The sequence below is a fragment of the Pundamilia nyererei genome, unplaced genomic scaffold (genome assembly GCF_000239375.1).
Source record: "Pundamilia nyererei isolate P.nyererei 1_Seehausen unplaced genomic scaffold, PunNye1.0 scaffold00121, whole genome shotgun sequence".
Taxonomy (NCBI): domain Eukaryota; kingdom Metazoa; phylum Chordata; class Actinopteri; order Cichliformes; family Cichlidae; genus Pundamilia; species Pundamilia nyererei.
In genome coordinates this window covers 617,405-637,598 of record NW_005187522.1, presented here as the reverse complement: position 1 = coordinate 637,598, position 20,194 = coordinate 617,405, and the positions used below count along the sequence as shown (strand labels likewise).

General features: G+C 39.6%; 2 protein-coding genes across 4 annotated transcripts in view; one reads left to right on the top strand and one right to left on the bottom strand.

The window, feature by feature from the left end:
• Positions 1 to 2,564: 2,564 nt before the first annotated feature.
• rgs20 (regulator of G protein signaling 20) lies at positions 2,565 to 12,431 on the bottom strand. 2 transcript variants are annotated; one of them, XM_005742512.1, is made up of 5 exons: positions 12,038 to 12,431; positions 5,543 to 5,709; positions 4,084 to 4,158; positions 3,752 to 3,986; positions 2,565 to 3,020 (listed from the first exon to the last, which is right to left on the bottom strand). In XM_005742512.1, exons 1-5 carry the CDS (start codon positions 12,224 to 12,226, stop codon positions 2,832 to 2,834), a joined length of 855 nt encoding a protein of 284 aa, XP_005742569.1. In that variant the 5' UTR covers positions 12,227 to 12,431; the 3' UTR covers positions 2,565 to 2,831. The 2 variants fall into 2 exon arrangements, with proteins under 2 accessions (XP_005742569.1, XP_013768702.1); XM_013913248.1 differs by lacking the exon at positions 12,038 to 12,431 and adding an exon at positions 7,343 to 7,428.
• Positions 12,432 to 14,585: 2,154 nt separating this feature from the next.
• The window catches only part of atp6v1h (ATPase H+ transporting V1 subunit H), a 30,888-nt gene continuing 25,279 nt past the window's right edge, over positions 14,586 to 20,194 (top strand). Inside the window, exons 1-5 of one of the 2 annotated variants that reach the window (XM_005742507.1) lie at positions 14,586 to 14,716; positions 15,416 to 15,569; positions 18,093 to 18,192; positions 18,772 to 18,861; positions 19,486 to 19,599. In XM_005742507.1, coding sequence (XP_005742564.1) covers positions 15,466 to 15,569; positions 18,093 to 18,192; positions 18,772 to 18,861; positions 19,486 to 19,599 — 408 coding nt within the window. In that variant the 5' untranslated portion in view covers positions 14,586 to 14,716; positions 15,416 to 15,465. The remainder of the gene's footprint in view (positions 14,717 to 15,415; positions 15,570 to 18,092; positions 18,193 to 18,771; positions 18,862 to 19,485; positions 19,600 to 20,194) is intronic. The other variant, XM_005742508.2, reaches the window with a different exon arrangement.

Genomic DNA, 20,194 nt, shown 5'->3' with positions numbered 1-20,194 from the left:
CAGTGAATTTTAAATCAAACTGTCAATGTGTGAGTTAAGTAGAATTTATCTTATTTATTTAATTAAATGGGTTTAACAGAGTGTTTGTACCTGTCAAACTATGTTACCTTTGTACCTAAATATAGAACTTAAAATTGGTTCTATGCTAGGTTGTCTGTTATGTGTAGACACAACAACACAACACTGGTTCATCTCTTGCTTTTATGTTTCACAGATCAGGGTTAAGTGGCTTGAAAGAGTATGAACTTTTCAAAGTTTATAAAGCATTTCAAAATAGTGTGGTACACAAGTAACTGCATATTGCTACAATCCTCTGCGCACTTAAGTTAAACTGTTTTTGTTTAATTCTAATTGACATGTTGTGCTCATGTGAACGTTACCGTGTATTTCAAGGAGTTCACAGAATTCATTACTTATGATTTTAAATGTTCTTAATTAGGATTTCACCTGATCTGCGTTATTTTTATAAGAATCATGAATTTAAACTGCTCAAACTTACACAGGGGCAGATGTACTGAAAGAATTCTTCCATTCCTATCAGTGAACTAACTGAGTTGGTTGAATTTGCTGTTAGGACATTATTAAAGTCGTTTCCTGACACATTTTACTGATATTGGTGTCATGCAGTTTGCTGATTAAATCATTCCAGAGTCAGTAAAATTATTGTGCTTTATTTTATCTTAATCGAAATGCCCACAAGTCATTATTTTCTCGAAGAGTAGCAGAAAAAATAAAATAAAATCAACCATTTACTGTAAACATTCACATTATTTGTATTTTTTTTAAAAATGTATTCTTCAGTAAACTCAGCGCAAAATAACACATTTCATATAGTAAACAGAAAAGAAAGAAACATTTATAGGCATCACTCCAAACCACTGACTTAGGTTGTGTTTTGAGGTTGATCCGCGCAGTGAACCCATCAACTCAGATTGCACGCAGGTTGGTAAGAAGTTCAGATCAACCGGCCTGTCCGCCAATCTTTGTTTGACATGTGCTGTCGTCAGCCTCTGCCCTACCAAAGTGAACAGATGTAGTCACGACTAAGAAATCAAGACAAAACACTTAATATTTTGGCCAATGAAAGGGACAATTTCCAGTAAACTGACTTCACGCTCCAGTAACCACGCTTACGGCAAGCGTTTGAAAGTAACCGCTGCCCATGAGAAAGATGTCGTAAAACTGAATGTCAAGGCACTTCCCCATGTGAGGATCTTGTCTTTGAGTGACACGTTTGTGAGGCAACAAAGTAATTCAACTAAAACTATTAGAGTACATAAAAGTATTAAACACTTGGCAACTCCAATTTTACTCAGTGAAACACTCTCGATAAAACGTATGAGCACAGTTTACATGGTAGCTTTGGTGTTGCTGCTAACCTGGCCGGAAACCTACTGTCACTGATAATCATGTCAAATTATATATCATAGACGAGCTATGTAATCTTAAATAGTGATTTTTTGGTAATTTCAAAGTGTATTCCAGAAGGTTCCCTAGAAATGACTTTGAATAAAGTCTAGTTAGCCTGAGAAGAAAGTCAAATAAATACGAGCAAATACTTAAGCGGAAATTGAGAATGAAAAGCTTTAGATTTAAAACTTAAGAGCATCATAAATCTTCTTACACTCAGCGTGAAAACAGATTCCATTCCAGCTGTTTAGGCCTTACAACAATAGGAATTCATATTTATTTGGGTTTAAATGATGGAATAATTTTCCTTATATTTAGTCTCAAATTAGAGTACCTTCAAGGAAACCTTCTGGAACGTTATTAGGAAATTACAGACCTATAAAACAGAGCCATATACTCTTTAAAAATAACATTATTTAAAGTTTTTTTGACAGCTTAGTAGAGTTTGGTCCATCACAGGACTTTAAATATGATTTGTACTTGTTTTTCTGTGTTGTTTGTATACATCAATAAATAAAAAATACTTCATCTGGTAAATAGAATTACTTATGTCACACTTGTAAAACTATAATAAACCTATGAGGTGTGCAGTGAATAACACTTGAATTCAAATAAACATCTTAGACAGGCAATCTTTTGTGGTTAAGCTCAAGTAACAAAAGTTAAAACACCCTTCCATCGTTGATTTGAGTTTCTTAAGGAAACGAATTGCACGCCGTGACAAGAGCTGTTGTCACTTTCTGTTACTTCACTGATCGCCACGCTTACAGTATTTCTCAATCACGCACAGGTTCTACATGAACTGGAGTTGCCAAGTCGCTGTCACAGGTACTGAAGTGTGAGGTTAGGGGACCAAACGGGGTGAAAACAAGGTAAAATCAGTACAGTACCCCACAAAGCTGCCTGCAAGTAGAGCTAACGTGTAGCCTTTGACTTGAGCTTTGATTTTTGTACGCAGGAAATAGAACCAGGCGTTTCCACATAAAATACCCACAATTCCATTTTTACTATTTACAAACTCATAAATATATAGTCTACAGTAGGAATCATTTTCCCCCCAAACGATCATACAAAAAACAACAGACCATAAAAAACTCTGAACACAAATAAAATAGATTATTTCTATCAAAAGAAAGAAAAAGAAAAACAAAAGAATTAAAATGTATTCATATTCCTTTGGAGTGTTTTGCTTTGTTGATCTGTAGCAGTACTTGTGATGTCAAGCCCTCGGGAGATTTTAAGACCTGAGTGTCTTCAGTCAGGTGCAGATCACAATAGCGCTGAGATCCCTGGGAGGGGACAGGCCCGAGGCCTGATTCATGTAATCCTACACTGAACATACAAAGAAAAAATTTTTAAAAAGGGGGGTACGGTCTGGGAGAGGGGTAAAGAGAGTTAAAAGATCACAGGTCATCACCACCCTAAGATTCAGGGGACTGCTCTGACAGGGTGTTGAGCAGGTTTTTGTAGGCTGGGGAGTTCATGTAGCGGGGATACGAGTCTCTTTGCATTAGTGTGTAGATCTGCAGCTGGGCATCGTCAAAGGTGTGCGATGTGGGCTCCTGCATGTTCCTGTTAATCGTCTCGCGCACACGGGAGTCGAGGCTCACCTGGGAGTCGAGAGAATAGCCCGTTAGGGAAGAACAGCGTGTGCTCTTTTTGTGCGACAAAACCTTGAGAAATGTCACTGTTTGCTTCACGACTGAAAATTTGATGACGACCTGAAAGCTAATAGACTGTAAAGAAAAGATGGACTAGGGCTCTGTGCAGTCACTCGCTGAAGCCTCCAGTGGAGCATTTTGGCTGTCACCATCTAGCAGCTGTCACCATCTAGCAGGCTTATTCAAGGCATGGATCACACCAGTAAAACCAAGAAACCTTTACAATCATGCAGTAGTGGCTTATTGTTCTGTATTCTCTGTACTGATATTTTCCCCAAGGGGACAATAAGTTACAAAATGAACACCATGCTGTATAACAAAAAGAATCTAAACTAGTGATTAAGAGTGGAAGTGCATTAAGAAAGTGTCCAAACAGGAAGAAAGAAACAGGCTCATTTTTTCATTCTTAGCCACTCAGAGCCAAAGGCTGCATCCATCTTTTATATACAGTCTTTGAACTGGTTAACTTAGCTTTGCACAAAGACTGGAGTCAAGGGGAAATGGCTAACCTTTGCCTAACGCTAACAGTTTATATCACTAGATGTTTAAAGCTCAATATGTAAGGAGTGTGCTGCTGTTTCTAGATGTTCTAGATGCGCCCTCACACTCACACATACTTTCAGTATTTGTTCGAACAGGTCGCTAATATTTGCAAAACGATTAAATCAAAGCTCTCTGACCTCTTTAGGCGATAGAATGGAGATGTAGTCTTCGTAGATGACCCGAGCCTTCTCCTCTATCATACTCTTATTGGTCTCTTTCCTGAACTCCTCACAGGCTAGCCAGAAAAGCATGTTCTCCTCGCTGAACTCAGTGCGAAGGAACTGTCGAAAAGCGTTTCTCCCCGCTGGACAGCACATCAGCTTGTCAAACGACTGCCCCCATGAGTGCACCTCCTCCAACGTGGGCTTAGGACTGTGCAGAATAAGCGAGAGAGTGCCTTTAGCCAAGAGGATGCATTTAACTACAAAAAAAAATCAAAACACATTTTTGTACAGCGATATAAGCTGACCAGTCTTCACAGTCTGTGGTCCCTTCCTTGACGTCATAAGATGCCTTTCGGTTCCTATCATCTCGATCTTCATTCCTAATGGTAACACAGACATATAAACATACTTGGTGTGCGAAATAAGAATTTTATACTATTACAGTTACTATGAATACATTTAGCTTTCCTCCATTTTATTAGCAGGTGTGCTTACAAAGAAGCTCTTTATTAGTATATTTATTAATCAAACAAATACATCAATAATTTATATGAAGTGCAAGTTAAATGTAGTACAACATATTCGGCCTTTAAAGTCATGCACAAGTCCACGCAGAGTGAATGTGTGTATGAAATCAAGTAATGATTATTTCTACTGTGTATGACACGTCATAATGTGTCTTCTAGGCCAAAGTGTGTATTCATGTAGCTTGATTTACTTAACCAACAGCCGTGATCACAAACATGTAAAGTTAACTATAATGAGAAGAAGCTGAGACCAATAATTGTCATTTTTGCTTGAAAACCTACTTTGTAATTTGCTGTATGCACTCTCTCTGTATGTACACATTTAACCGCCGTTTATTAAATCGTGTGAGTGTGCTCGATGTTACGTGGCTGCACTGATATCTTTGGACATGAAGCATTGCAACTGCTTTCCAAGTACTGGACGCTTCATGGGCAACAACTAAATAGTGTCATGATAAATGATTGACAGATGAGCTCCCTCCTAGCCTCCTACAACGGCACAAACACCAAGCGGAAACTGACTGGACAAACGCCTCTCGTGGGCTGTCCACTCCTGGGTTCTAAATCAAAGCCAGCATGGCGGTGCTTTTGCAAACTGTCTCTTATATAATGAAAATAGTTCATTTAATGGTGTTTCCAAATAGAGGTGCAGATTTATCTCAGTGGGTTAAGCAGGAGACGCGTATACTGTAAAACTAATCCAGAACACCTGGGTTTGAATCCACCCTGAGGCCACTGTCCTATCAGAAAAAGGTTAAACAGCCTCACAAAAAAAAGTTTGTTTTCCCCCCAAAATATTTGAGGTTCAGTTGTAAGTTCAAAAGTTTCTTGCAACTTTAGCTATATGTCAGTATCGTTTAAATATGCTCTCTGTACTGTACTCAATTACAGAAAATTACAGAGTCAAATATATATTTGCCAACTACTTTGATTTTTTCTCCAACTCCAACTCTAAATTTCCAGTAACACTACAGAAATCAGGACAATTAATGGGCTTATTAAAACTGTGAAATGGTCCCAGCAGATGCACTCCCTGCATGATCTTTAGTTCGTTGTTGTCACGGTGCTGCTAGATACAGATTTGCAAAAAAAAAGAAGAAAAAAATGTCAAGCCCATGAAGCACAAGCTGAATCCTGCGGTTGAGACACGGTAGCTGAGAGTGTCCTGCCTTGTGTGCAATAATGTCGGCCATGTTTGTGCCACAATTGGTGATTTCTCAGTTGGGGAAACACCTACCAGGAACAGCTACAGCAGCAACACCAGCAGAAGCAGCATGCATTCGAGCCCCGTGGGTTAGCCTGGCCCGGCTGGTCCTGCTGGGCCGGTGCAGTTCCCCCCGCTGCCGACTCCTGCTGCACCGACATCTGCCTCTTTCGCATCTCCATCCGCTCTGATCCCATGGGCTATAGACAGAGGGGAGGGGAGAGGGAGGCGCTGAGTTCAGACTGTTCATGTCAGAAATAGTATTCAACAGAGATTTTGTCTTGTAAGAAAAATCTCTTGGCCTGCAATGCATTCATGTGATACAAATCAGTCCCAGGGTAACAAGGGTAGTAAGGGCATCACTGGGTGTTCTGACAGTAGAGCTGATGATAGTGTGAAATCCTGATCACGAGTCTATTTTTCCCCCTGGTACTTTCACCAGGACAGCTTCATCAAATTTATTTAGATTTGCCTCACAGGTTGACACCAATCTGTTTCTTAGATGGGCTGCTGATGCTTTCTGGTCGAAGCATGTGCCAGCATCCCCAGAGGTCTCGCTGCAAAGGAATGCTGTTTTGAGGAAACAAGTATGGAGTAACACTTTGCTGATTTTGTTTTGCCTGCTGCCAAATACGCACCCGCCAAGAACATTTCAGTCTTTCTAATCTCAAACTGGCTGTGTGCTCCCTCACACACTCCAAAAAAACAGAGAATGGATTTTAGACCATAGGTTCGATATCTGTAATCCAACATGTAAAATTTGTGAACGCCTTGTTGTAAAAGCACCACATTAAAAGATTTACAATGCTCACTGAATCCAAGTGGAGCAATAAATTAAATACACTTGCAAATATTGAAAATATTTGCCTTTTTTCAGGGGGAGTGGGGAGGGATTTGTAGTTGACAAGCTCAGATTGTCATGAACCTCTGGGCTACATTTATCATGTACATGAGTAATTACTGTGACTATAGGTCTGTAGTGTATTCATCAGAATCCCCTTGGTGTGTAGGCCTATAGACTACAGACAGGCTATGCTCAGAGAATGACTTCTTGTCTGATTTTAACAAATGTGTCATCATCAGGTCAGGCACTGCCAAATCCTGTCAGATCATTTATGTAACAAAGCTGTCGGCATCATCCGGCCACTACCTGACACAAGAAATGATGCTTAAAAAATGTCTAGAGATTTGGTCCACGGGTGGCGGGGAGGGCTGAAGGCGCAGCTTGCAAATCTATAACCGCAGCATCGCTCTATCACATCCTTCAGAGAATACAATACCGTTAGGTCATTTCTAAAATGGATCCGTGTTCTCACTCAGATTCGGAGCTGGCTTCAGCTGCAGATTTCGTGCGCCTTGCCGAATGGCATATTTTACGCGTTAGGTGTTCGGGTACTTCAAAGCTGAAGGCTATGCTTCGACTCAACAGCCATAGACGATGAAATGGGGGGAGGAGGAGGTGGGGGGGTGGTCGTATCAATTCAGAGAATAAATCATGATAATGCCAAATAAACCGCTGTTCTCCTTCACAGCGGCATAAACGTGGACGACACTGAGGTTTAATGGCCCCTGGGCGATTTCACAGCAGAAACCATTGCATTAGCAAGTCGCGAATCATATCAATGGAAAGTGCCACCACGAAGAACCGTAGAGCTTCATCGCCCTGGACAACCACCGAAAAGACACTGCCTAGACCCGTTAAAAGCCCGCTGTACAGCTAGATAGTTACATGCCATTAAAGAAAAAAGAAAAAAATACCCATGAAACGGCCTCAAACGCTCCGCTCACAACATGTCAGTGCAACGATACATCGCTTTTTCTACCAGTACTTACAATTTCACCATGTATGCACAGCGAGAAGAGGTAATTCTTTGCCTTGATTACATCCGATGGCACATAAGGCTTCCCCCCCCCCAACCGGCTGCTTCAAGTCAGTACGCATGCGCCCTCTCTCAAGCTCGTAGTAGACCGACGAAGAGCATAAAACCCTACAGTATGGCACAGGTTTGCTGAGCAGGTACTGAAAGACTCCAGTAAGAGACCATTATAGGAATAACTGCGTGAGGCAAGTTTATTAGAAACTCGTACCAGGTATCTAAACAATAAATTAATAAAACATCCTAAAACTTAACGCTACTGCTATTAAAAAATCTCAACATATTTAACAAGAATACCAGGGGGGAAACACTTTTTAGTCGGGGTGACTGCGCCAGTGAGGCTTTGCTTGAAGTCGCTGTCTGTGGTGCTGAAACCTTCAGCGGCTGATGAAGTGCACCACTGCGTTCAGCTAAACCCTGCAGGAGGATGGCATGACTTTGCCAACTAATGTTAAATCATTTGTGAAGTTTAGTGTGATATTACGTCGTGAGAGAAACCCCGGAGCTCATATTTCAACGCATGGATACGCCATGCACAAATTCAGATGCAAACGGTATGTTTTATCCGCTCACAGGAGAATATATTTGTTTAAACGCTTTAAAGGCTTAACCAGAAACAGGGGAAGGATGACGAAACTATATATTTGAATACTGTTGCAATACTTCTACCTCTAAATCCTTTTAATGTGAATTGTCTCTTTTGGATATAAGTGAATAGGCTTCTATTTCCTCCTCTATCCTCCCCCTTAATTTCCTTTCCTTTACAGAGTATTATCTATCAGACTTGCGTGTTTTAATCCACAGCACAGGCCTGCGACCCGTGTTATTCTAAAAGACAACACTGCCACCTGGAGGTTGACTGAGCTACGGCACTAACACGATGTGCTCCGTCCATCTACAACATAGGAAGACACCATATCCTGATGACTTAAAGTGTGCCCATGGATTTCAACATGGAAAGCTTTTTGGAGTGTTATGAGCTCTCACTTGGTTTTCCCTGATCATTTTACACATGTGCACAGGCATTACAGTGTATAATTATGCAGTACAATATATTTTCATACATCTTCAGTGTGATCCATTATATGCTATTAATGACACTTTTGCTTTGACTATAGGCCATGTATTGCTTTTTTACTATCACCAGGTGGCACTCTGCCCACAATACCTGTCTTTTCTGCAGAACTAAAGTGTAACACACCCAGTTTATTCCTCTTAATTTACACCAGAGCTTTTGTGCGGTGTCTTTTGGGGCCATGTTGCCAGTCAAGATGCCTCCTGGTGCCCTAAAAAATAATCTCACCAATTCCACTCTGGTATAAGAAGTGGTACAAAATGTGAGTGTGGAGACTCCATGGAGAACTGTTCTTACACTTTCTGCAAAAACCCAGTACTGACACTGCCAGTGGCTCCACTTGGGAAACAGACATTCATCTGTTCTGTTATTTTATCAAAAAAGGGGGCAAAGAGTGAATTTGTTTCCTGCTCACATTATTTACTTTGTGACTGAGCTCAACCGGGGTGCACTTAGAGCACTGACACGTCTTTATTACCCCCGAGATGTTATCATGTGACTTTCTCCACAGCACTTCATTTAACACCTCCCCTTGTGTTCACGTTAGACCCACAGATAGCCCTGTGAGATTGACACATGCACATACACACAAGCAATGCTTATGTGGGTGTATGCTTTAACGCACACACACACTTCCTCAGATGGCACAAGGCCGAGCAGAAGTGGGAATTTGCCTGAACACACAAGGTCACAAAGGAGAATAGGACGACAGAGCCGTGTGACGAGATGAATAGAATCTTTCAGTGGGTGATTAAAGTGATTCAAGTCATTGTGTGGGTTAAAGGGAGACAGAATGAACTTTAGATTTGATTACTGGAGCTAAATATGCAGGTAGGTTCTGGAGACGGTCTATGGTTACCAACTTAAACACTTCAAGAGATCATGCATGGTATCTGTGAGAAGCTGTTCAATCAAATCAATCAATCAAATATAATTTTATCTCTCTTTGAATCTAACTTGCCATTTTTGCTTTTTTGTTGTTGTTTTGTAATGAATTGTTCTGTTCCCCTGAAGTGTGTTGATCAAATTGCTGTTTGCACTCTAAATGTCAGACTCAGTTTAATCATGCCAAATCAGTTTTGCTAATTATTGTAACTGAGTCACAGATTCATCACTTCTTTTGCTTTTAAATTTAACATCACTTTATCTACGTAACAGCTACGTCACAGAGGGATCCAGTTCAGCACAATTATTTAGAGGCAAATCAATTTGTTTCAGGATAATTTTTTAATACTTTGCAGGACAAATAATTTTGTAGCTTTGTGCACAGCAACATCCTGTAATACTGGATCCGCTTTCTTAAATGTCATGAAAAATTTGTTTGTAATTTTGAGTTTTACAGTCCATTCAGAGCCTGTGCTGATCTCTGGAGCTGAATCGAGTCATAGACATTTCATTTCTCATATGCTAATGTTTAAGTTTATTTCAAAGGTACAATGTACTTTTGCATGACCACTTATGCCCATCATGCAGTTATGCCAGATTTAGCCATGTGGTTATTTTCATCTGTGGTTGTTGGCAGGTGGCATTTACACACAATGAAATAAAATGCAAAGGAATCTATGAATAAACATGAGCCTGAAGCAAAACCTATAACCATACAACATATCAAACAAATGTCAAAAGCAAGTATAAAATTCACAAACAAAAGCACATGAACACGATTACAAAGGGTTTTCATGCCTGTTATGAAAAAGCCAACTGCAGAAAAGCACTGAAAAGCATTTTAAAATGCATTCTCGTCTATATGGATGTTTTGAATTTTGGTTAAAGAACTTATTTTTCACTAATATGGGGATGGTGTGCATCCTCATAGACGGGAGGTCACCATGGGACAACATAATAATAAGTAACTGTAAATAACTGTAACATAAATAAAAATAATAAACGGGGAGGGAACTTGTTTAAGCATTGCTGTATAGAATATGTATGTCTATTTCCAATGCCAGAAAGTAAGCACAGTCTTGGCTTCTCCATTTTAATTTGATTTCACATCTTTGTTCATTTGCATTAATGTGAAAGCTGCTGGAACATTCGCTCAGGTTGTTATTCTTTCATGTATTGCGAATCAATTCTGTTGCCTTGCTCCATGAACACTGTCTGTTGTATCTCTGCCGAACCTGGAGGAGGAATGGAAGGCCCTTTTCTTTCTCGCTCTTTGAATTGAAGTGTCTAAGGACACAGAGTGATCGGTGCTGTGTACTAGTAGCTCAGTTTGACTCAAGAAAGTTAGTGAACACAGAAAGCATCATTCTCTGCTTGAGTCCGCCAGCAGTCACAACCACCCACCAAAATGGAAAGAGGTCTCATTGGACCTTGGACCTTGCTAAGATAACAACGGGCCAAGCCATTTTTTGGTAGAAAATAAGTATCCATGTGCCAAAGGTGAAGTTCATTATCCAAAACAAATCAAATAAACTCCATAGTCGATCATTTTAATAGCCTGATATCAAAAGCTGCACAGGAATGATCTTCACTGTGACAGACTGAGCATAGACTTAGTAGACTCAGAGTTATTCTGACGTGAAGATACGTCAGGGTGTCCTGGCGATCTGAAGGTTTCAACCTGCGCGTCAGTGTCCACGGTTTGAAATCAGATTGAGACGTTTGCTGCAGCTCGGTGACAGACTGACAAAGCCCCGATTTTTAAGTTAGTTATCTGCATCTGCTAAGGCAAGATAACTCCTTACTTGCTCTCATCAGTATATGTTAATAGAAAATGTGTAACTCAGTGCTTTATCATTGTCTACCATGAGAAGGGTTTTTATGGCTTTCTAAGATTGATGTCAACATCCACAAGTTCTCCACTGACTCCTTTCTCATTATGGAAATAGCTCCCTTGTCCTCACATGTCTCTTACAATCCCTTCCCCACTGTGAATAGCAACACGACTCTCCTTACTACAGAAAGCCATCGGAAATCTTTGTTTATCCCTTTACCGAGAATGATTCTGTTGCCAAACTCCAAGCAAAATCACATTGTAAGCCTGTGAGTGTATCCACAACACTCTGATTCGGTCATTACTTATTAAATATTGCACTGAGATGTTAATGCAGGTTGTCAGCCATTTTTGTGTGACTGACCATGTGATTTGGTTTTTAGATTTCTAATGACTTGTATCACACTATTTCAAGGCACGCTATCTTTTAATCTTCTTAAGCTGCGTTCAAACAGGAAGTGCATCCCTGAATAGAAGTTTGGCATGAAGCAAAAAAGCTGATGATGCTACAAGAGCAATCTGGTTGCCGTAACAACAAAAGATAGCATGAAGGATGTCTCATTTGCTGAGGATTACAATAGTCAACAGTAGTATTCTGTTAATTTTTAGATATCTTGTGTTGATTATTGGCGCTGTCTTACATAAGAACCATACTGCTAAGCATGTTGAAAAATCTGTAAAATATATTCAGAGGAAAATGTATTAAATTGTTATAGAGTTTTAGGTTTACTTAATTAGATAGAGACTGCATGAGTTCCATGAAAATTAGCTCCAAATAAAATGGTAGTAGTAGAATTAGTATTAGTGCTATTTTAAAAAGCAATAGAAAAAAACAAACAAAAACTACACATCCATACCTCAAGGCACACCATCTCCTGTTCCTCTCGGTCTGGGTCATTATAGTTGACTGGGTACCCCGCACCATGCCGGCAGGCCCGGACCAGTCCCCGTATCCGCTGCCACATCAGGGCCCTAGTGCGTTTGATCCCCCGCAGTGTAGACGTGGGCCTGATCTCCCACTGCCTCGCCGCTCTAGCATATGGCATGCTCCGACCATGAGGCCTCACTCACCACGTGAGGCTCAAGTCTCTTTGAGATCATAAGAAATCCACACTTTTCACTCCTTTCATCTCTATGTTGTCCCGGCATCCGTTCTGTAGCACATTGCAACAGAGAGAGCGAGAGGTGGGGAAAAGCATGAGCGACCCTGACGAAGAGAACAGTGTTTGCAAGGGAGAGGGCAGAAGGGGATTAGGACAATGTCCCCAGTGGATGCAATCCTGATTCCTCTGTGCTTTAGTGCGTCTCACCAGCTTAGGCCAGATTAAGCCTGGAGGTCTTAGTGTCTGAGTTAGATGGACAGTGAAGGGACTAGTGGTAGACCTGGAATCATTTGTGATTGTAAATGTTGAGTTCTATTCCAATGGAAATTGTTAAATGGACCTTGTAGAAGAAACATTTAGCAAAAATAAGTCTAACGCTATTGATATGCACGCATACAATCTGCTGGCAACAGTGGTGCCAGCCTCTTTTTATTAGGGGTTTTACTGAGAAGATTCTGATGTGTCATACTTGTGTGCTTATTACAGACATGCATGGATCAACACAGATCTAACGTCTTTGGTGTGAGCTCTCATCTGACTTTAGTGCTCTGTCATCCACACAAATCCACAAAGTTCAAACACCTCATCAGCCAACAGCAAAGCTGATTGGGATTGATTGGCTGGTGTCTTCTCATTTCCAATCCTCTGGAATATTTTAAATGTTACAGTCTATATTTATAAATTCTACTTTCTTGTGTTAATATTTAAGCTTTTAACTTTGTCTTGGTTGTGTTTATTAGATTTCATTAGTCAACTGAAATGTAATAAATGCAACCACGACAAAATATTATCAACTGACTAGGGTAATAAATTATTTACGAGCCACCAATTTCCACCATGTGCCTGAATTATTTAGATAGGCAGATATAGAACATCTTCTTGATATGTTAATAATTTGAATAAATGAATAAATAATTCGGCTACAGCTCTCAATACAATGGCAAACTGAATAAGAAATACAGGTTAAAACATGCTCAAGCAATGAACAATAAACTCTTTAAGTGGCCCATATCAACACATGGTAAATGGCAGTGGGTTGACATTTGTAATTTAAAACCAATATGCAAGAATATTAAATGAAATATTTTATCTTTACTGTAAAGATCAGGATTTGCTTAACTGTGAGTAACTAATGGTATTTTAAAAGTGAAAGTTGTGCATTAATAATAACACTTAAGTCTTCTTCTTCTTCTGCTCTGTTAAGGGGTTGCCACAGCAGATCATCTGCCTCCATCTCACCCTATCCCTAGCATCGTCCTCTATGAGCCCATCCCTGCATGTCCTACTTGATTATGCCCATGAATCATTACTGTGGTCTTCCTCTTTTCTTCCTGCCTGGCAGCTCCATATTCAGGATCCTTTGTCCAGTGTATTCACTATCCATCCTTAGCACATGTCCACACATGCAAAACATCTCATCTTGGCCTCCTGACCCTTGTCTCCAAACCACTTAACCTGAGCTGACTCCCTAATGTGTTCATTTCTATTCGTGTCCATCCTGGTCATTCCCATTGGAAATCTGTCTCCAAACCTTACATCTTCTCAAGTCTCACTACCAACTTTTAAACCTTGCTTTACACTCTTGGTGCTGTCCTTTTGTCATAAATCACTTCTGCCACTCATCTCCATCCATTCCACCTTGCCTAGAGATGCTTCTTCACCTGTCTCGTGCACTTACTTGGATGGTTGATCCCAAATATTTACCTCATCTAATTTCCCATACGCCTTGCATGTTGAACTTTCTTCTCTTTCTTCTCCCTCTGATTCGCACACATGCATTTTGTCTTTTGTCTACTGACTTTCATTGGTCCTCCAATCTCCACTTGTCACTTAAGTCAAAACTGCAATAAGGAAAAACAAAAGTGTATCATATGTTACTGGGTTGTTAGTGTTGCATTAATGGTAAGTAATTAAGTAGGTAGTACATTACTGATGATAATGACTGGGGAGAAAGTAATTTAAAATACTTTACATATGCTGAATTTGGAAATTAAAAAAAGAACTCACTATATGTCTCAATACAAACTCCTAATCTAAAAAGAAATTTACATCTTTCGACCGCAGTAAGAAAGAAAGTATAATTTTTTCCCCCGAGTACTGCCTTACAACAAATATATAAAGTAGGAAGAAAAGTAGTTAATAGTAGTAGTTAGTAGTTAATGTACGTATGCATTAAACACAAAGCTACTTTCTGGATTTCTGTATTCGTTTTTTATAGGTAATTCTTATTTGGCATTTATTTACATCTTGTTCTCCCTAACTGTTACACTAAGGTGATGTGGTAATCCAAAAATACAAAAGCTGACCCTCTTCCGCTCTGAAGACCGCACTTCACACAGAAGTACGTGCATGTGACTGACTGACTGTCACATGACGGATCGTGACGCTGTGTTGTAGTCAGTCAGCTGTTCATTCATATAGCTCAGAAGCTGGGTAAGAAATTTAACCGAGTTTATACTCTGTTGTTCGTTGACGCATCGATTAAGTTTTTAGCGGGCAAAAAGTGTGTTTCTGAATCTTGCTTCCGGTGTAGCTGTTATAATGTGGGCTTTTTACAGAATTGCTTTGAAGCTATATTAGCACAGCTAGCTTATCTTAGCATTCTTAGCTTGTTTTGCAATCGGTTAGCTCTGAGCTAACGATGTTTGCGTCGCCTTTGACGTTAATAAATGACATATTTGTTTGTACAAACCGTGTTAGGCTACAGTTTAGGCACAGCTTGGTGCCAAAAGCTATGTCATAAGTTGTTTTATCACAGCTCTCAGGAAGACAAATGTATGACTTGATGTGACATTGGGCAAGCTAGTTGCCTAGCTTGACCTGCTGCTGCTGGTTTTGTTTTTCCGTTTAGCCATTTAAATTAAAACAATAAAACTGCACGAAAACGTTTAATATATCCACACACGAAGAAAGAATAACGCTATAAAATAGCTTTCGCTCTCGCTTAAGAGCTTTATAAATAGATATCGAGCCCTGTTAGCTATTACAGCATCTTAACTGAGTATTAACAAGTACAGCATAAACCCAGGCGTTGTAGTTTCTGTTCTTGGTTCTCCAACTTTCCAGCTTGTAGGTAAGAAAGGGGGGAGGGGGGGGTGTCACTGTACTGAATTTGAATCTGTTTCTCATAAGGTGGTGCTGGATCTCTATCCGGACATATACTGTAAGGGATTTAATACAACATGGATATTCGCGGGGCTGTGGACGCTGCGGTCCCAACCAACATTATTGCTGCAAAAGCAGCTGAGGTTCGGGCCAATCAGGTCAACTGGCAGTCCTACCTTCAGTAAGTTCATATAACAACGGTACTTCATGGTAATATACACATGTAAAATAATGTAATTCAAGACAACAGTTCTGTCAGGAATTCTTCTTTTACCAATCGTATGCAATTTGGATTTTCGGAGACACTGTAAATCATAATTTTCTTTGACTATATGTGTATCTTCTTTCGAGCTATGGTATCTGCATTGTAGTGGGTTAAATTATATTGGAAGGCGTGTCTTGTATTTTGTTCTCACCAATTACATATATTTCTCTGCTCTTTCATTGTCACCACATCCAAAGGTTTTCTTTCTTTGCTGTTTGTTTATAATTATTTTTTTTATTTTTTTGCATTAATGGAAAATCTATGCTGTAAGTAGGGTACATCGTGACTGTAAACCCCTCTGAAACCCTTAAATGTAATGTTATTCAGTTGTAACCTGACATAACCTTGCATGTCATATTAATGCAGCCCGCAAACACTGGGATTGGCCTGTTCAGTAGCTGACACAGATAGACAACCATTCATGATCACATTCACACATACAGACAATTTAGAATCACCAAGTAACCTAACCCCCTGTGTGTCTTTGAACAGTGAAAGAAAGATTACCTGGAGTGAGCCCACACAGAGATGGGGAGAGCATTCACTCCACACAGAAAGGCCCCAGATTGAATTTGAACCCTGTTGCCTCAGCTTTGAGACAGTGGGTAACCATGTTCTAAATCGGAAACAAAAATAACCCACTTTCATGGTAGCTATCAGTAGACTGCAGGTTTTTCACGTGTAAGTTTAGCTTCCTGGTCTCATCTTCTCCAGTTGTCGATATTGCTTTGTGGCCCCCACATATCTGAAATTAAATCTAGGTTTCTGTTTTTGTTGTTGTTGTGTATGTTGCCTGAGAGTTAGTGTGTCAAAATCTTATTAAGCTGAGCTGTCACTTCATGAATATTTATTTTTTTCTGCATACTTTAATGGTCTTAGTGCTGGCTACGTCCTGTAATCTAAAATAGCTAAGCTCCTTTTCTTGGACTGAGATTCATTGTCTTGAGTGATACTTCCTTTTTTAACAAGCATGTGTTAGTAAAGAAGGGATGATTTGTGACTCATAAAAAAATCTTCAGATTTAATTCAGCTTTGAATAAGTGTGGTCACACTATTGGCATGTTTGTTTTTTTTTTGTTTTGTTCTGTTTTTACAACATCTACCGTTACAGAACCTGCTGTGCTTTGTCTTGACTAGGAAATGTGGTATATTGTGGTCAGTTGACATTATTGTTTACGTTGCCCCTTGCAATTCAAAGGATCATGTTAGTGACTGAGCAAATACCAATCCTCCAGTGAGTGTCTTTGTTTGAGTGTAGCAAATCATTGCACACATTACAGTACCAAGTAATTAAAAATGTATTTAGAATTAAAATTAGTGCTGTCAGCGTTAATCTTGTTAAAATGACGTTAACGCCATAACCGCATTAACACGGCAAATCTCAGTTAGCAATCGCCCCGTGCCTAGGGGCTGCACAGTGTTAGCGCAGTTAGCATAACGGAGATTTGCTGCGTTAATGTGGTTATGGCGTTAACGTCATTTTAACGAGATTAACGTTGACAGCGCTAATTAAAATATAACTTTCAAGATAAATATCATAAATTATTTCAAAACACAAATGTTAGAACTTAAAAAATCCACAAAAAGTCCACAAATCTCAGGCTCAGTGGGAGAACGTTCCAGAGTCTGGGGCAACTGTTGCAAAAGGTCTTGTCTCCTTTAATTTTCAGCCTTGTGTGATGCACAGCCAGCGGGCCCTGATCATATGACCTTAGGGACCTGCTGGGGTGGTATGGATGTAAACGTTCATTGATGTACACTGCTGCCTGTCCATGCAGAGCTCTAAAAGTCAGAGCAGGAATATTAAAGTAGACTCTAAAGTTAATGTGAAGCCAGTGCAGTGGAATCAGTAATGGTTTTACATGTGAGTGCTTAGAATAAAACAATTAGAATTAAATAATAGATTACAGTAGTCCAGATTTGATGATATAAAGGCATTTTGGCAATATTTCTTAACCGGTAAAACCAAGAGCAAACCAGAGGTATAATTTGAGCATCCAGAGTGAAAGTTGAGTCAAAAGTTATAGGTTGTGTTATCAGGTTCCTGATAGAAGATATAGCAAGAGGACCTAGAATTTCCATTACTTTAGTCTCAAATCTCAGAGGCGCAAACAAGGATTTTTTATTATTAAGTTGGAGAATATTGTCAGCCATCCAACTTTTAATAGAGTCTAAGCCCCCATGCGTGATCTGAATCTTAGAAACCTCTTGGGGATAAAAAGAAATACTGAAAACATATGTGTGTAGCAGTGATAAGAAAAGTCCTTAAAAGTGCTCAAAATGTGCTGAAGAGGGAGCAGATATAACAGAAACAATAAGGAGAAGAGCTGTTTCGGTGGAATGAGCTCTACAAAAGCCAGACTGCAAATTATTAGGAGTGCTGCATTTGTCCAATTTTAGCTTTGTATTAATGTGGAAATCATGTCATGATTTTTTTAGGAGTCAAATGATCTCAACAGAGGACTGTGAATTCATCAAGAAGTTTGAGGTGGCCAGCTCTGATCAGAAACAAGTCATTCTGACCAATGAGGGGCATCAGGTATAGAGTCCTTTTCTACTGTCTGTTCATTTTATGTGCTTCATCAGTGTTAACATTCAGGGAATTCATACCACCTCTTTTAGATGTTTTCAGCCTTATAGATTAAGCAAAAACCAGTCACAGTGAGGAGTCTTAGTTATGCCATTTCAGATAAATGAGGGCATTACATCAAAACAATGAACATTAATCATCTCCCTTCATAAGCAGTTGGACAGCTGAACACTGTGCTAATTTAGCATTTACCGTGCAATCTTGAAAGTTTTTTGTAGCATTTCATAGTTGTGCAATTTTACTGAAGTTACATGTCTTTTTTTAATCACTGTTGATGTGACAACTTCCTGTTTTTAAAAAAAAAAAAAATTTTCTGCCTGTGTCCATCACTAACAAGACAGCACCAGCTCTTGTGTTTGCTTGTGTTGTTCTGTTATCTGTAAGATCGCAGCTTGCTGTGAATTGAATTCCTACCAATCTATTTCAGACACACTGCTTTGCATTATGTTTACCTGAGCTTGAATCTCTTCAGAGGTTCAGTGCAGAATTTTTAAAATACATATGTGCTTTTTTTCTGTTTTTGCCCAGTGTGCAAAGACCTTTCTAAACCTGATGGCTCACATCTCCAAAGAGCAGACGGTCCAGTACATCCTGACTCTGATTGATGACACCTTGCAGGTACACAGACAGAACCACTGACCTGGGACAAATGGAATATGCATGTACAAACCTACTATCTATATATATGTAGACAAAGATACTGAGATTCATGCTCTTTATATAGAGGGTGTGAATGGTTCACAGGTCACATTGCTTTACCCTCACATAGACAGACTTGTGATTTAGGTTTTCGAAGCACTCTTAGCTAAGTTTCTAGAAAAGCTAAAATAAAACTATTAAAGGTCCCCCTTGTGCTTGGATTATAGAATCAACTCAAGCGTGGGTTAGTAATTATTGAAAACGAAAACAGAGATTTACATCTTTAAACACACAAGTGGTATATTTGGAGGCTTGGCTGATGAGAGTTGTGATTGGAATCTCAGGGGTTCTGCAGCATTCCTGGAAAATAGGTGTCTAATACTAAAATCTCAGCAGCTACAGCGATAACTGGAGAAAACTGATTAAACCTTTAATAATGGCATTAGCCATCGGGACAATCACGTTTCTATTAACATTAGATAATTTTCTTCAAAATATTGTGTTCCTATAAAATAGATTGTCTGTCAGGCAGTCAGTTGTTTAGTATTCATGTGCACGACCCAAGAGCTCATCCAATTAAGTTTTATTTTTATTGTCTCGCAGGAGAACCATCAGAGGGTGAACATCTTCTTCGACTATGCCAAAAAGACAAAAAACACCGCCTGGTCCTACTTCCTTCCAATGCTGAATCGTCAGGATCTCTTTACTGTCCACATGGTGAGTTAGAAACAGAACAAGTCACATCCAGACAATTTTTGTAAATTGTGCATGTGTTCACAGTGGACGGTGGCCCAGGCGGAAAAACATTTGTGGTCTTGGAAAGCAGGATCATAGTGTACTTAATAGAATACTCTAAATTAGCTGGTATATTCTATTATATTTTTAGAGCCATACATTTTTCATAGATGTCTCTGTTTCTAATCATGGCAAGGCATCAATAATTCCTCACAAAGCAACCTTCCACGTTTTCCTTAAAAACAGGCAATTAAATGTAATGACTTCTCGCTGCCACTCTTTTCTAATAAAGAATGGCCACCTAATGACAAACTGAGTACTATGATAGGGCAAAGCTTAATTAAGAATACCAGCCAGATGGCATCCAGCAGGTGGGCTTAATGTGACCCCAAGTCTATGACACAGCACTTAACTCAATCAAACTGTCATGCTGAGTCTTGTTTTTAAATTACAGGCTTGACGTTTCTCTCCTGGCCAAGAGGAAATTGGAGAACTGAAATTGTTTCTGTCTCATCACAGAACACTTACCAAGCTGAAATTGTTTATGAGTCAGTAGCTGTGGCCTCAATCATTGTAA

Coding starts and splice junctions, on each gene's coding strand:
- rgs20 (XM_005742512.1), bottom strand. CDS start 12,226: ATGCCATATGCTAGAGCGGCGAGGCAGTGGGAGATCAGGCCCACGTCT. Junction 3,987..4,083: donor ACCACAGACTGTGAAGACTG/GTCAGCTTATAT, acceptor TATTCTGCACAG/TCCTAAGCCCACGTTGGAGG. Junction 3,021..3,751: donor CCATTCTATCGCCTAAAGAG/GTCAGAGAGCTT, acceptor CTCGACTCCCAG/GTGAGCCTCGACTCCCGTGT.